Source organism: Melanotaenia boesemani, chromosome 17 (assembly GCF_017639745.1).
Source record: "Melanotaenia boesemani isolate fMelBoe1 chromosome 17, fMelBoe1.pri, whole genome shotgun sequence".
In the NCBI taxonomy this organism is placed as follows: Eukaryota; Metazoa; Chordata; class Actinopteri; order Atheriniformes; family Melanotaeniidae; genus Melanotaenia; species Melanotaenia boesemani.
The window spans coordinates 14,374,995-14,390,848 of NC_055698.1; the positions used below are offsets into that span (position 1 = coordinate 14,374,995).

The 15,854-nt window shown below is 39.4% G+C and overlaps 1 protein-coding gene across 2 annotated transcripts in view; it reads right to left on the reverse strand.

Moving 5' to 3' along the window:
• rapgef5a (Rap guanine nucleotide exchange factor (GEF) 5a) overlaps window positions 1–15,854 on the reverse strand; it is a 52,021-nt gene that overhangs the window by 8,184 nt on the left and 27,983 nt on the right. Inside the window, exons 1-6 of one of the 2 annotated variants that reach the window (XM_042011921.1) lie at window positions 13,031–13,089; window positions 12,211–12,393; window positions 6,721–6,866; window positions 5,769–5,869; window positions 1,918–1,996; window positions 1,681–1,825 (exon numbers count right to left, since the gene is read on the reverse strand). In XM_042011921.1, the coding sequence (XP_041867855.1) occupies window positions 1,681–1,825; window positions 1,918–1,996; window positions 5,769–5,869; window positions 6,721–6,866; window positions 12,211–12,339 (600 nt within the window). In that variant the 5' untranslated portion in view covers window positions 12,340–12,393; window positions 13,031–13,089. Of the gene's footprint in view, window positions 1–1,680; window positions 1,826–1,917; window positions 1,997–5,768; window positions 5,870–6,720; window positions 6,867–12,210; window positions 12,394–13,030; window positions 13,090–15,854 lie in introns of those variants that run through there. The other variant, XM_042011920.1, reaches the window with a different exon arrangement.

Genomic DNA, 15,854 nt, shown 5'->3' on the forward strand with positions numbered 1-15,854 from the left:
TCTTATGATGCTAACGTTAAAGCTAAAAAACATGTTAGCAGTCTGAAACAGCTGTCATTCTGAGCTGCAGGAAGCTCCCTGCTGGATTGGAACAACAACTGATAGGTTGTGTGGTTATTTTGACACTAAAGCGCTAATCTGTAGGAAGAGGGAGTATAGCTATTAATATGCCTGACTCAAGAGAACACCGAGATCCTGAAAGAACAAAGCATAACATACATAATATACATGCTTATGTCTCGGTATAACTAGTATTTAATTTTTACAGCACTGCATTATGGGTCGCTGGGGTCCCTCTATATGATTTTAAATGACATCTCATAAGTTTCTCTTTTGTTCTGACACGCACTATGTGACATAGTTATGGTACAACTATAAGACAAACACCATCAGTGGCTAATGCAGATCAAAATTACATGCCAACTATTTTGGCTATTAACGTTGTGAAGGAACACACATATTTAAGCTTTGTAAGTTTAAACAGACATTTTAAGAAAATAAGCAAACAAATTTTGTTTTTACTGTTAATATTTATATTTGTGTCATTAATACATGAAAAAAATCCACTATGAATTAAAGCATTAATTTGTATTTTATTGGTTTTCTTTATTTGATCGACTTCCAATAACAAAACAGGTTAATTTTCATTTATAAAGTATTTTTAAAACCAGTGAATTATTTGAATAATCAACTAACTGCAAGTGTTGCTACTTTCTGTTAACGTCGTTGCATTTGTGAGAGAAAAATGAAAAGAAAGGCAGAAAGAAAAGATGTATAACACTACTGTGTGTGTGTGGAGAAGAATTAGAAACCAGCAGGAAGAATCAGCAGAAGTCTGCAACAGTAAGAACTTGCAAATACACACAAGCGCGCACATACAGCCCCCACACACACCTCCTTATCGCTGTCATTGACCCACTGTAGCCTTCTATCCCAATTCCCCTCTCATCCCTCTGTTACTAGGCAACTATCACCTGGGTTACGCACTCCATATGAGATTATACCCTTGCCAACCCTACCACTTTGGTTTCCATGGCAACATGCCACTGAGCAACAGGGCTGTCAGGTTATGGAGGGACGAGTGATTGGTGACTGTGCTCAGTTTTGAATACGTGGATGTTTTCGTGTGCGCTTGTTTGTGTGTCTGCACTTCTTTCATTGTTGGTGACTCATTCTGAATATCTTATTCTGCCTCACATGTGAAAACAGGAGGAATACAATGGATACTAGCAAGACCTGTAGTCAGAAATGTGACACTCTATAGTTTATTTTAACTACCCTCATCTCCTACATAGATGCTATTTTCTTACATACAGTAAGTGGAAGAGTATTAATATTTGCTAATTTTACTTGGTACTTATTACTTAAAGCAAATACACAAGGAGTCATGATTATTTATATATTATACTCACATAATATCATACAAGAACTACTTGCCCTATGCCCTATCACTCCTCACATAACACACTATGAACGCGCACACACCTTTTAGCTCTCTATTTCTGCAAACTCTTGATATCCAGTCAGGCAGAACTTACGGGAGGATAACCACATTTAATAACACGACAGAGAGACAAATGAAGACGAATGAATCCTTTGATACTCTCCTGATTTGTGTGGAAGGACACCTGAAGATCAAGCCCATGAGACACAAATCAGTAATGTGCGAAAGACCATTACCTTCATAAAGCTCCTGACGTGCTCCTCTTCCTTAAGGAAGTCCTTATAAAGCCTGCTCCAGTGGGAAACCAGCTGCAGCACTTTGCGCTTCCTGAAGAGGGCATCTTTGCCCTCCTCCTGGCCCCTGCAGCGGACGCTGCTATAGGTGATAGTGGTCAAGGAAACAACAAAGGACATTGGGGGGCTAAAAAGATGTGTATGATGATGTGTTGGTTTGCATGCATGTTGAAAGGATATTGTCCCAGCAGAGCCTGACAAAGGTCATGAGTGGACATGAACACAAGGTAGGTCAGCAGGAAGTCATCAAGCAGCATTTCTGAAACACAGAACAAATCATAAATTATATCCAAAATGGTCAAAGAGATGTTATTCTAATCAATAACACATTTTCTCCCTTTGTCTCTGATTTCTTTAGTCAAAACGTTGAAACAAAAAAAAATTAATCTCATTTATTTCATGAGTTTGAAGAAAAAGTTATAAATATATTTGAAAGTAAAATCTTTGATTTTAACTTCTTAAAGACAAAGAATTTAACAATGACTACACGTAAAAAGAATAGACCTTCCTGCTACAGGTTAGTTTCAAATGTTCCTGTTTTATTAGTTTTTTGTAGCTCAAAAGCAGTGGAAATCATGTGTAAAGGTGCTATAAATGGAGATAAACCTAGATTCAGTTATCACCCAACTCAGCTCAATGGCAGCACAGCAGAACAATTTGAGGTCTGTTACCCAACATGTTTTGTTTTTTTTGCTGTTCATTTGTTTTCCTCTTAAATGACAAATTTGCAGTTTTGATTCCTTATTTTTGGCACATGCAGCAACTTTAAGTGTAAATGGCTGCAGAACTCAGCTACATAGTTTCTGCCCAGGATCAAACCCGGGGACTAGGTGGGAAACAAAGAGGTCATCCAGATAGGTCGGATAAGAGGTGGTGAAGAGCAAAAATAAACTCTAAAAGAAATAAATTAGACTAGAATCTTTACAAAACAAGTGGCTGTGACAGTCTTCTACCCATTTGATGCATGTTACTGAATTCCAAGTCGGCTTTGTTACAGAAACCTCCAAACTGCAGCCTGCACATTGAAAATGGCTGGTTTAGATCAACATTTCGATCTTGCAAAAATGCAGGTGAAAAGACATACATTGATCTTATTTACCAGTTTCAATATCACATGGGCCAAGACCTCTTCCACTAAAACAACTGAATCCGCTTTGCAGGATCACCATAAAAGTATCCTAGTCTTTGATCTGTCTAAGACAGTAATGACAAGGCTTTTCCCCTACACCACAAAGTTAAGATTCTGTAGCCTGACCATCATCACCTCCATCATTCCCACATTTACTATAACACCAACAATAAACCGTCTTGTGCAAAAGTGATGCTCTGTAAAACTCTACGATGTAAGTACTCACTCAAACCACTGTGGCGTTGCAAAAGTTTGAGTTATTTAAGAAGTTGGAAATTTGCTTTTCCCTTTGCCCCCTTCTGAGTAGCTTTTAGCTTAGCTTACCCAGCAGGAACTACCTGATTTACCATACTGTGTGTGAGCACTCTGGCTGCTCTCTACTGGATGTATGACAACTCATAAGTATTTTACAAAACCAAAGCCTTAGTTTTTTAAAAAAAAAAAAAAAAATCTTTAAAGAGACACTAAATGTCAGCATTTCAAAGTAAAGGGGAGGCACAAGAAATAATGGAGCAATAAAAGTCATTAAAAATCAGCATTAAAATATGCTGCTAATAGTAGCAGACACAATTAAATGATTGACAGTTATATAAACATAATATGGCTCCTAAATGTTTTCATCACAGCAAGTATGGAGCAGAGCAAGCTAATATGCAAAAGAGATAGCAAGAGTGTGTGTGTGCGAGACTCAGCAGGTGATCATTGGGTAAGAATCAAATATAAACAGCGCTTGTGGCAGGTGGGTAATGAGCCATTGTTGGCAGCGTGAGGAAGTTCTGTGTGTGCTTGTGTGTGTGGTGTCAAACTCTTTCCCTGGGAAATGTGTGACCCAAATATGGCTCCGTAAGGCAGAGAGCAAAGAAATCAATTATAGAATACTGAGCACAGGCCTTGCCATTAATATTTGATCAACTGTCTTCACTTTATAAATAAACACAACTTTTTTTTTTTGGTTGGTCAAACTGTGCCTAAGCTGTTGACTCACTTTACTGTCACATTCTCTTTTCTGAGTCGTTCCTCAAGTTAATATGTAGCTCTTTCTTGATCAAATCTCAGGCTATTCCCTGCTTTTATTTGGTTTTCTTCCTCTCTCCATCCTAACTGGCCACATTTACCCCCCCCCCCCCCCCCCCCCCCCCCTTCATCCCTGTTTTTCATTTTCTCCTTTTTGGCGATTACATTCCCCCTCCTCTACTTCTCTCATCCGATGCTCGCTCCCTCTCAACTCTGTGATGATAAATATCCATTTTCATCTTCAACATATGTCCCCTGCGTTTGCCCGCTGGCACACACAAAGTCAAACACATACACTCATAGACGCCACAGCACACACATCCAGACACACACACAGCATGCTGATGAATAACTCATTCAGTTCTGACCTTGGGGACTTTATCTCTTGTGAGAGAGAAAGAAAAAAAGGGAGAAAATGTGTGTGTGCTGAACTAATCGTGCTAATCTGTGGCTTGGCTTTTTTGTGTGTGTGTATGTTTTATGTGTACGTAGAGGGGGGGGTGTTTGGCTAATCATTCCCTCTCTGCATGGAAGCATGTTTGAGCCTGTTCAACATGCTGCACAGCTAAACCTGCTAAAACGGCGCAATGATGCTCGGTATCACTCCCAGAGGCAAATGCAGACACGTGCATGTCACACCATATCTGTACATGCTTCCTCAGGGTACATAGACCAAAGAAAAAAGCAGGAACACAATCAGAAGCCAAGACAGGGACAACCAAACATGCACACAGACTCTGCACTCACACTTCTCCTCTCCTACTGCCGTTTTACTGCCTTTAGTGAATAAATATCAGGCAGACTTCCTCAACAAAGACCATCTCAGTTCTCTCTCACATTTATCTTTTTCCTCTTTCTCCTTTTGCTTCCTGCAATTCAGTGAGATGGCTCCCTGTGGACTGCTGGGAGCTGGTGGTGCTGAGGCCAGAGTTGATGCATAAAGGGGCCTTGTCTTGAAATGATGCTAACAGGCAAGGGCAGAGTTTTACCAAATCCAAGCTGCATCCTTAATTAAAAGCCCTATTTAAGTGGACTTAAGCTCTGTGATGCTACTGTTATCATAACTGTTAACAAGAAATTAATCAGTATTTTACAAACATGTATTTTTCTATTGATCTGTGCAGAGTTGTCCTTAGAAATAGCACACATATTATAGTCAGCACTATGACATCATATCCCTAAAATACACTAGTAAAACTGGTTGCCAAATGTTTGAGAAATGAAAGTGTGTGCTATCAAGATACCAGAAAAATACAACGTATGAATGAGGACTGTAAAAAATGATACAACTCTGTTAAAAGTCTGTGGAAATTGATTGCAGCAGAAATACTTAAGAGCACCCCAAGGCAGTCATTTCACAAGCTCATCAGAGCATTTAACCTCCTGAATGTTCTTCATATTTACAGGCAATGACATGGCTGAATGAACCTGATGTGGTGCGAGGGCATGACACACAGTCTCACACACACACGCATGTCTGAAAGCAGATGTTATCATTGAAGGGAGGCACATACCTCCTGAGTTTGAGCTCACTTCTGGGAAACTAAAAAAAAGCAGGGCTGTGTTGTAACTTGTGCAGGTGTAAAAATTCAATTTCTTGGAAGGAGGTGCCATGCTTTGCATAAATGGAGGTATGTGACGGGTGCATTTTTTTTTTTTTAATCTGCACTTCAGCTGATTTACCTAAATGATAACTCTTTTCATGTTTAAGTAAAAATAGGAATCACTTTTGAGAAATTTTTGTTTTATTCCAATACTTAATATTTTTTTCTCCGTGTTTTTTATGGAAACACAGCCATGTTGTACGTACAGATACTCTCACACAGATGTGTCTCTGAGCTCAGTGCCAACAAAACACGTGTGCTCATGTGTGCGTTTCCAACCTTACCGCTCTCCCTGCTCTCCGGTGCCCCTCTTTGGTCATCCAGTCGCAGGTCACTCAGCAGATGCTCCAAGATCTTGAGCGGCGTTCCCGACACCACCACGTATCTGTAAGATGAAGAGTTCCAAAAGTTTTCCTCACTAGAACGAGAGTACCATGAGCAGCCACCTCTATCCTTCCATCCTTTCTCCTCCTCTTCCGCTGCATCGTCATCATCGATGTATCGAAAATGGGGAACATCAAATGTGGTGGTGTCCGAAATCCTACCATCTTCATCTTCACAGCTTTCTTCGTCATCATCTTCATCATTATCATCTATATCCTCTTCTGCCTCTGCAAGTGTAGCTAGCTCAGAGGTCATCTTCATATCTCAACACCTGCAAACATTGAGCTCCCTGCTAAGCTTTGCATACACAGGAAGGGTTGTTTCTTAGTGGGGTACACTTCCTTGCTGTCTGTCCTTGTCAGCTACCAGCTCCACAGATTAAAACTCTCTCGCCGACAGCTCCTACAGTAGCACTGCGAGGGAACTGATTGCTACGGAAGATAGTGTAAACTGTATATACGCACACACCCACTTTAACCTGCCTGTCACTGACACTCCCTGTTTAATGCCTCAGGTCTAAGCAGACACTGACAAAAGTACACAAAGACAACTCTGTATATTTACAGTAGATGGTCCTAAACACAGAGGCGTATGTGTTGAAAGAGTCTTGGTGTTATCTTTTTCCCCCCTTTCAGCTGAAAACAAAAAGCTATTCTCTCCTTCTGCTCCCTGTCAGAAGCTAGAGCATACATTATCTTAGCCACACACAATACTGATATTTTGAACGTGCATGCAAGAGCGTGGTTGTAATCGCAGATCCCACAGTAGTTGCAGACAAAAAGAGAGGTTAGAGTACTATGATTATGTTTTGGCTACTGTTCATTTGAAGGGTTATTATGTAAAAAGGCTGACCTCTTGTTGCACTCCTCCTCTCTGGACACGCCCCCTGACGATGTAGGTGAGGGCCGCTCCGAGGGCGACGTAACTGACGACGTTACCCTCTGCAACACCAGTACATCCCGTCCTCTCTCCTTCAGACAAACCCTCCCCACCGCCTCCTGAAAATGGGAAAAGGAGAAAGAAGAAAAAAAATAGAGCGACCTGTCATAAAGAAAAGCAAGGACAAACAGGAAGGAGGGCATTACATAAGAAAACATGTTTTATTTTAGTCCCAATAGAGAAGACAATGAGCATGATTTATACCACGTGACCATCTTAAATACAGTGCTTCCTTTTTCTATGTCTGCATTATATTTGTGCACTATTTGTTTACAAAGTGTTGCTCACGTCATGTCTGCTTCTCCCATTTGTTCCATTTCGTTATAATCTCAGACAGAAAACCACAAAGAAAAATGTACATCACTATGCATCTGTGAACTGTCTCATGCACCACGTGACTGCTGGGATATATGGTCTTTATCAGTTATTTCTCTGTGTTTAAGGAGTCACAATTAAAACTGCTTTTACATAATGCTGAGATGTGGAAAAAAATCTCAAAATCGGATACTCAGACACTAAATCCACACATGCAGACACAGCCGGCTTTGGCACAAGAAATGCATTTCCTGTCTTTAAAAGAAATGGTGCTGTGTAACAAATTACAATGAACACAACTAGGAATGTGGGTCAACTTTTGAACTGATTTCCTCACAAAAAAGAGAACCAACTTGATGAATGAGTCTGACACACAGACACATTTGCTGTGACAGTCCAGTGCAGTTGCAGAGTTCTGGATGAATAAAGTAGCACAATAAGAAACAGCCTGAGGAGAAGAGAGACAAAAGAAGAAGGAGAGGCAGATCAAAGACAGAGGAGAAGGAACAGAGATAAAGCAGCACGCCTCTCCACCAGCTGCTCGCTGCAGTCTGCGTCGCAGCCAGAGTGACTGAGCAGCAACCACAGCTATAACAGAGCTATGTGTTTCTGCTGAGTTTGGTCAAATATCAATAATAAATGTGGCCGGGGAGAGTGAAGTCTGGGCTTCCCTGCTTAAGAAGCTGCCCTGCAACCCGACCCCAGATAAGCGGCAAGAAAATAGATGGATGGACGGATGGATGGACGGATAAATACTCCTATTTAAATTAGGGGATGATTGATCAACTTTTTTGGGGCTAGTACAAATTATTAGTAATCAAGGAAACAGATATATTGTGACAGTCAGTATTTCCAAATTTACAAAACCAGTCAAAGGTTTGGACACACCTACTTGAAGATGTGTCCAAACATTTGATTGTTACTGAAATAAAAATAAAACATTGCTGTTGAAATTAAGACCATCACAAAAACCAAATCAAGCTGAGATGCTTTATTAAAACCTATACATCAAAACAGACAAGGTTTCAACTGTAGACTCCAATAGGCTGGATTTTAGCCTTTTTATTATTATTCTAATTGGTTATTTGTATTCTTAATCAAGCATTAAGGGAAATTTTAAATATCTTAAAATTGAAAAAAATACCAAGACAAGTACACACTGGCTATGTAACAGCTATGACATATTGTATATTAAAATACTCCTTCTATAAGAAGGTCTAGTTTCAACAATAATAAGTTTGTAAAAAGAAAAGCATACATACATGGTGTGTAAAACAAATACATATTGACATGCAAAACAGGGAAAAATAAAAATCAAGCCACTGCAGATATGACGGTAGATTTTAGTACAAGGTTAATATAGAGTTTCATGTACAAAAAGGCGACTTCATGCCATACTGACGTTTAAAAGTTTGACAGCAGCTAGGATGAAGGACTTTAGGTAGGGTTCCTTCTTATGCTGAGAGTGCAATAGTCTGCTACTAGAAGAGCTACTTAAGGCCACCACAGTGTCACATAATCTTTGTTGAAATCCACTTTTTCCCCACTTCCTCTCTGAAGTCCACAAGACAGTCGAGGACTAAGCTGGCTGTTCAGTTTATTCAGTCTATCCCTGTTCCTCTCACAGGCTTTACAGCCCCAGTAGAAGACTGCATTAAAAAAAAGAAATCTCTTTGTGTAGAATGTGTAACATTAAATAATATAACTTTAATGTAGCTGAAACTAAACATCCTCAAGGTTATCAACACGTTTAAACCAGAAGATAAAACACTGAATAGCAGCGTAAGCCAATTTAAGGATTTGTGACACTTGGTTAATTAATTACATTTTGGTCTGGAACCAAGACCACACCCAGCAGGACTAATGTGATGTTCAGATAATACATTTTGCTAAGTGGTCTAAAAGAGACATGCAATTAGACCACATCATCTACAGTTCAAATACCAACCAGCTTTATCTCAAGTCTCCCTCCTTTATCAGCACTGACCTTTCCTGTCTCTTTACACGATCTGATATTTAATAACGGAAAAGCAGTACAAACATGCAGGGAAAAATAAAAAAAAAAAGGCAGACATTATGTAACCAAGAACAAACACTGTAAAAATGGGTTTGTGTTCCTGATAGAGTAACATGCAATAGATTTCTACACCAACACTCACTCTGAATGCATGCCAAGAAAAACAACTCTGAGTTAAGAATTGAGGAAGGTAGTGTTAATACAAACATAATACACACTCAAGATCAAGAAGTTTCCAGATAAGTAACACCTGCCTCAGGGATAACTGTTATGTAGGCACAGAGCATTCAATCAAATTAAATTTTTGGTCAGAGAAATAGTTGTAAAAAAAACTGTCAAAAACAAAAGTATTTGAATATTTTGCAGAGGAGGGGCCAGAAAGTTATGCAACTAGAAAAGAAAGCTAAAATAAAGGAAGGAGACTTGGATGGAAACTTAAAGTTCAGAGGAGTGTGAAGGAAAGAGGTTGTGACTGATGCATCTGTATCAGTACACTGTATCTAAACACATCTGTGTTTCTGAATATAAAGACGAAAACAATATGTGAACTGACAAAATCCACATAATGATCAGAGAAGTATGACAAGCAGAAACTGGCCGTGATATTTCTGGACATTTAAAGAAGCAGAACTTTGTAGTATGTAGCAAAAACCATACAAGAGAAAGAAAGGAAAAACTTCTGTGACTTCCAACATTGTTTGGACAGTCACTTGTTCTTAGCTAGCAGGTGAATCAATCCGTTTCCTCCCGTTTCTGTCGGCCCTTCCTTCAATTCACTTGTCTACACCTCCAGCCCTCTTCCTTTCACAAACTTTTTCTGTTTCCCCTCGTTCTGTTTCAGAGCTCATGCTCAACCGTTTGAGATTTCAGAACAGAAAAAAAGGCCAAATAAAGACTGCTGCTCTCTTGAATGGGTCAAATTGCAACAGTTTGTGTATGAGGAATGAGAAATAAATTGATGCAGTTTGAAGTGGTAACTACACAGAAACCAGGGAATGTGTGTGGCAGAAAGGCTCTTACACTCCTTGATATATGTACTCAGTGCAGTCACACATGCACAAATAATATGACACAATATTTTGTGAAAGGAAAGGTGGGCCTCATGGAAAGCCTAAAGGAAGTCCTCTTTGTTCCTTTCCTTCCTATCCCGTTCCTACCAGCATGTGTGTGTGTGTGTGTGTGTGTATGTATGTGTTTGTGTGTTGGTGTCTGAGCCAAAACTGAGCCATATCTATGTTGTGACAGAACTGGGCTTGTTTCCAGGAAATAATGGATAAGAATATTAAAACACAATCCTTTTAGGTCAACAGCACACACGAACACACACACTGCACTGTAATTCCCACCACCACTAGGAAGTAGCACAGGCTCAGCAGAAAGCACACCTGTGTGTATAAATGTGTCATGCATGCTGTAACGTTGTATAATCCTTTGTGCAGGATAAATTCTGGCAAACTGATGGCAGAATAAAATGAGGAGAAACGCAAGTGCAAGTCAGAAGCAACTGGAAGGGAGAGAGGCACTCACAATCTACTAACATGCGGGTTATATCACTATGGAAACAGCTCACATCAGTTTGTCTGAGCTTATCCATCATGCAAAAAAAGATACACAGAAAAAAATCCCCATGACAACCCAGTAAAAATAATAGTCTCTGCTTTGAACAGAGCTGGCTGCTTGGTTTTGATTTCTGCTAAATTCCGGATGGATGCTGAAATTGATCTGAGATTAGTAATTAAGATTTATTTGCTGTTAGAGTAGGGAAATGGAGCGATAGGAAAGTGATATAGACTAGTTTAGCAGCTGAAGAGTTTCAATATTCATCACAGAAGTGGCTCTGTATGTCTCTGATTTGCTAGGTGTATAAATGAAATTTAAGAGGACATACTACAAAAATTTAAATTCTGATGCTTAATTAGTATCTATACCAGTTAAACAACAGATAATTTGATGGCTTAGGAAATGTATTTTCTTTCAAGATTAAAGCCAGTCTAAAAGGTGGTTTCTAAGTCCAATGTTTAACGTGTAGGTAGACGTGAAGCTGAAATCTCACAGGTCACACTCCTGCTTTAATTAATCTGTACATACTGTAAATTACATTTATGTATTTATGCAGTTTTCATATACTTCATGCCTTCTATGTTGCATATTTGAAAGGAATGAAAGTGAAATTATGCACACTTTAGAAAATCCCCATGGCTGGGCTTCAGACTAACTAAACCAAGCTGATAAGCTGCACAGGAGAGCTCACAAACACGCACATCGAGATGCAGGGTGAAATCAGACTAAAATTTGCTTTGCTTCCTCCCCTCAGGTGTACTGTAGAGCAGGATTATACAGTACAATGCTTCACTAACACCCCGCTCATTATAAGCACACATTGACTCAACCTGCCACAGCGTCAGCAGTGCATGAACATGCACATGCAACCTTCCATAAATGATAATAAGCTCTAGCAAAGTGATACAAACAAGTGAACACGCAGACACACCAAGTTTTGACAGTTTGTAAAAAAAAAAAAAAAAAGAGCATGAGATTCCATTGCAATGAGCCATCATTAACACCCACATTATGCAAGCTGCAGTAGAGAAGTGGTGGTTGTTTAATCCAGAGTAATCTGATGAAGCCAAGCTCTGTGCATCTGTAGTGAGTTTCAGCTGGTGTGTGCAGGTCGGTGCACAGATGTGTCCTCCTGTGCAATATCTGAAAAAGCAGTAATGCTGGAAGTGTGCACACGTGTGCTTGTTTATCCTGTAGACTGACATAAACACCAATCATGATGGTGCTGATGAGATTTACTTACACGGTGTCTGACCCAAATCCATGAGTAACTCAGACCTGAAGGGTGTGTGCGTGTGTGTGTGTGCCTAGAACTGACGACAGTAATGACAACCTTTACCACATGACGTCCGTTACTCCCCACAAATGCTAACCATATAGCCACAGCTCACTCTGCAGATTACATGTTGGCGTTTCCAGATCATCATCATCAGTCTTGAAGGTGTACTGTAAGCTATAGTATTAATGGCATTTCATAAAATACAGTCGCAACAATCACATTGTCTACTAACCGCTTGGTTCCTGTCAGATAGACGGTAGTTGTGGTTCTGCAACAGGCGACAGCCATCTTTGGCGAGCCGCTGGACGGCCTCCAGTCCCAGCCGGCTGGTAAGATCCTCGCGACCGCACACGCTCCCCATCCCACTGCTGCCGCCACTGCCACCACTGTCCCGCAATGCACACACCCCACCGAGCTGCAACACAGGGGGCATGAAGACATATCTCAACCCACAGTCCCAAGACATACTACAAACGGTCAAGGATGCTTGAGGATCAGAAGTCAAAGCAGATCAATGTGAATGTCCAAAAGAGGATGAAAATAGTTTGGGTGGAATCCAAAAAAAGATGCAATGACAAGTTTGCAGTTGCCCCTTTCTACCCATGAGAAGAGAATTAGAAGAAAATGAAATCCTGTTATCTTGTTCTCTCTGTTATTCCTGCTTGTCTCTAATTCTTTCCATCTATTAGAGTAAGTAATTCCCTTTTATCTGTTGCACTTCTGTGTCTGTGTCAGTCTGACTGCTCTGTGTCAGAGGATCTGGCAGAGTAAGAGGGAGTGTATGTGATTAGGAGTATAAGTGGGCGGGAGAGGGCATCTGTGTGAGAAGCAAGTATGTTAGGGTATGTGCGTGGTGTATGTCTTTTCTCCTCCCTCCAACAGTTGGGATTTAGCCCACTGAGGTAGATTAAAAAAATCAATGAATAGAAATATCCAACAGTGATGTCTTAATAAAGGAAGATAAAGAGAAAGAAGCAGGAATATATCTCAACGAGCTGGAAAAAAGTGGAAAAACTAATGGCTTTATCCTCAGATAGTGTACATGTACTCACAAGGGTGCTGCTACTGTGATGGTTATCACCAATGGCGGGCAGCCTGATCTGTTTATTTTCCTTGGAAGAGCGACAGAGAGGGTTGTTTCATTTGGCTGATACTTGGGCAACCCTTCCTGTGGGCTAAACTATCCCACGGTACTATGCTCCAGCAGAGGGTAACACACATACACACACTTGCAAATCATCTTTCATTTTGTTTACAAGGAAAATACCATCCAATGACAAGTCTTATCTTGTAGAGTAGCCACGTACACACACAGACATTATATCACAACCACAATCCTGTGTCCCTGGCTGTTTCCTGTAAACCTGTTGTGGACTTCCTGTCCTAGACACAGAACACACAGATAACCCGTCTGTGGTCTGTGTGTGTTTGTATTGTGTAGCTGTCATTTTCCCCACCAAGGAGTCCTTAATTTTTCTTTAAAACCAAAGCTGTCAGCGGGCTGATGGATAACAGAAACTAAATCAAACTCTAGCTCATTTCAGCATCTTTGATGTAAATTTGGAATACCTGATTTATTTTCTTAACCATCTAGAATCATAAAACACCAGACTTTTGAGTTCATTGCGGTGTACTTGGCATTTTATGGTTGCATGTTTTTTATTGTCCTTTTTACATATGTCAATATATTAGGTAGACTTAGGTAATTCTTCTGCAACCACTACAACCAGCAGTGGTTATGCAGACCCACTGGTTGTAGTAGTGTATTGTATAGCTGGTGCAGAAATCTACTGGCTGGAATAGCCATTGTTCATTTGTAAATGTACTTAAATGCATTTGATCACTGGGAGTTGACATAGAATTTATATCTTAAAAGAATTCTTTTCCCTTGAGTTTGACTTATGTGGACAGTGTGTACTGCAACATGAGACCATGTAGAATAAAACTGTGATTCCTTCTAGAAAAGTTGAGAAATAGTATAAGACTGTTGATCTTTTTGTTCTCAGGGATGTTGCTTTGTTTGGTGTCATTCCTTTTCTGTTTTCTGTCTTATTTAGAATTTGGAGAGCTTCCGCCCCCAAAATAAACCATTTGGTTTTTATCTTGTTTTAATTACTTATCACTGATTTTATATTAAAATTAAACCATCACCAAACCCAGCTCATCAAGCAGAATAGTGAAAGTTTGATCTGTGACTTGTAAAAAGAGAATCCAGATTTAAGGAGGAACAAGAGGGAAAAACATGTCTTTTCCTTTTCTCTTTAAATATTATCTGCAAAAAAAGTTACTCAATAACAGTGATTCGCACATGAAGTTGCAGACAATGAGGGCTGAATAATTCAAAGTTTTTAAATCAAAAATCGCAATTTAAAACAATTTAAAAAATCAAATTGCAAAGAGCGCGATTAATTTACATGATCCAAGTTTTAAACCTGCAGCATCCACGGTTTTGCAAATCCACTCAATTCAGGCGTATTTCCTGCCTTCTTTCTTGTGCTACAGCAGGGTCTTCTTTTTGAGAGTTTAAAAAAAATGTGTCCGGCCGTGATTCTGCTCTAAGTTTAAGTCAGATTTGTGTTGCGTTTCATTCCCCACACTATTTTTATCCACTTTCTCATAGCTAGTGAGAGGGGGGAGGACAGCAGGCAGCCGAGGCCTCGAGAGGATAGAATAACTGGGTGTTACTCTCCCTCCTCATTTTCTCGTATCAAACTTTTCTCAGTGGGAGTGTTCAACAGCTTAATAAGACGAGGTGAAGACGGGGTAGGCTACATGTTTATATTAAACATCAGGTGACAGCTACAGTCAGCTGTTACCTCTTCAATCCTCATTGTGGACTAACTTTCCAATAATGACTGAAACTAAAAAAAAGAAAACAGTCCAGCTTCTAAAATGTCCTGATGAGGTAAATAAAAATCATGTTACTGAATGGAGTTGTTCTAAATATTCTCAGATATAATGAGATGTTAATAAAATCTACAAAGACTATTAGATCCATTTTAAGCCATAATATGACAAAAAAAATACTACTATGATGGTAGATTCAGCTCTTTTACCTGTCTCCATGATAGACATGGAGGGTTTAACATGTGGGTTTCCATCTTCATCTGTCTGGGAAAGTTTTAAAATAAAAAAAAAGAAAAAAAAAGAAAAGAAAAATGGATTTCTGTCTGATTTTAAGGTGAAGCCACGTAGTGTCCGGTATCCGTTCTATAATATAATATATTATATAACGTTCTATAATCTATAATTTATTAAAAACAAATGTAATGAAAAAAAAAAAAAAAACATTTTTGTTTATGATTTAGTGTTTCTTATGAATAAAACAATTCTCTGTCTTTACCATGTTGAATTGCATTTTCTGTTTAAGTTGGATTTATTGGTTTGCTTTATAGAAAACAATCAAGTATCAAATACATCCTTCACAGGGAAAGAGAGGACAAAATAATTGTGATCTTATTTAGATGTCAGCTTGTCAATTCTTTGTATTGTGTTGAATAGTTTTGAATCGCATCATAAATCATATCAAACCAAACTGAAATGTATGAAGTCAAATCATCTAATCATTAATGAATCACATTGTGAGCAGGGGTGAATCGTATCGGCAGGAGACTTCACTGTATCATTAATGTATCATATCGCTGGCAGCGCATCAAGATGTGAATCGAATCAGCCTGTGGTGGAGATTCACATCTTTAATATATATAGCTCTTGAGTGTAATTTTGTTTAATTTTAATTTTTTTCTCTTCCTTTCCCCTACTCTCTCTGCTGTGATGAGAGAATGAATAATTGATTGAGAGAAAGAGGTTTTGACTGTAAAGACATGGGGTGGACGAGCAAACAGGCCTCACTCTGCACTCTGTTCCAACCCTGTT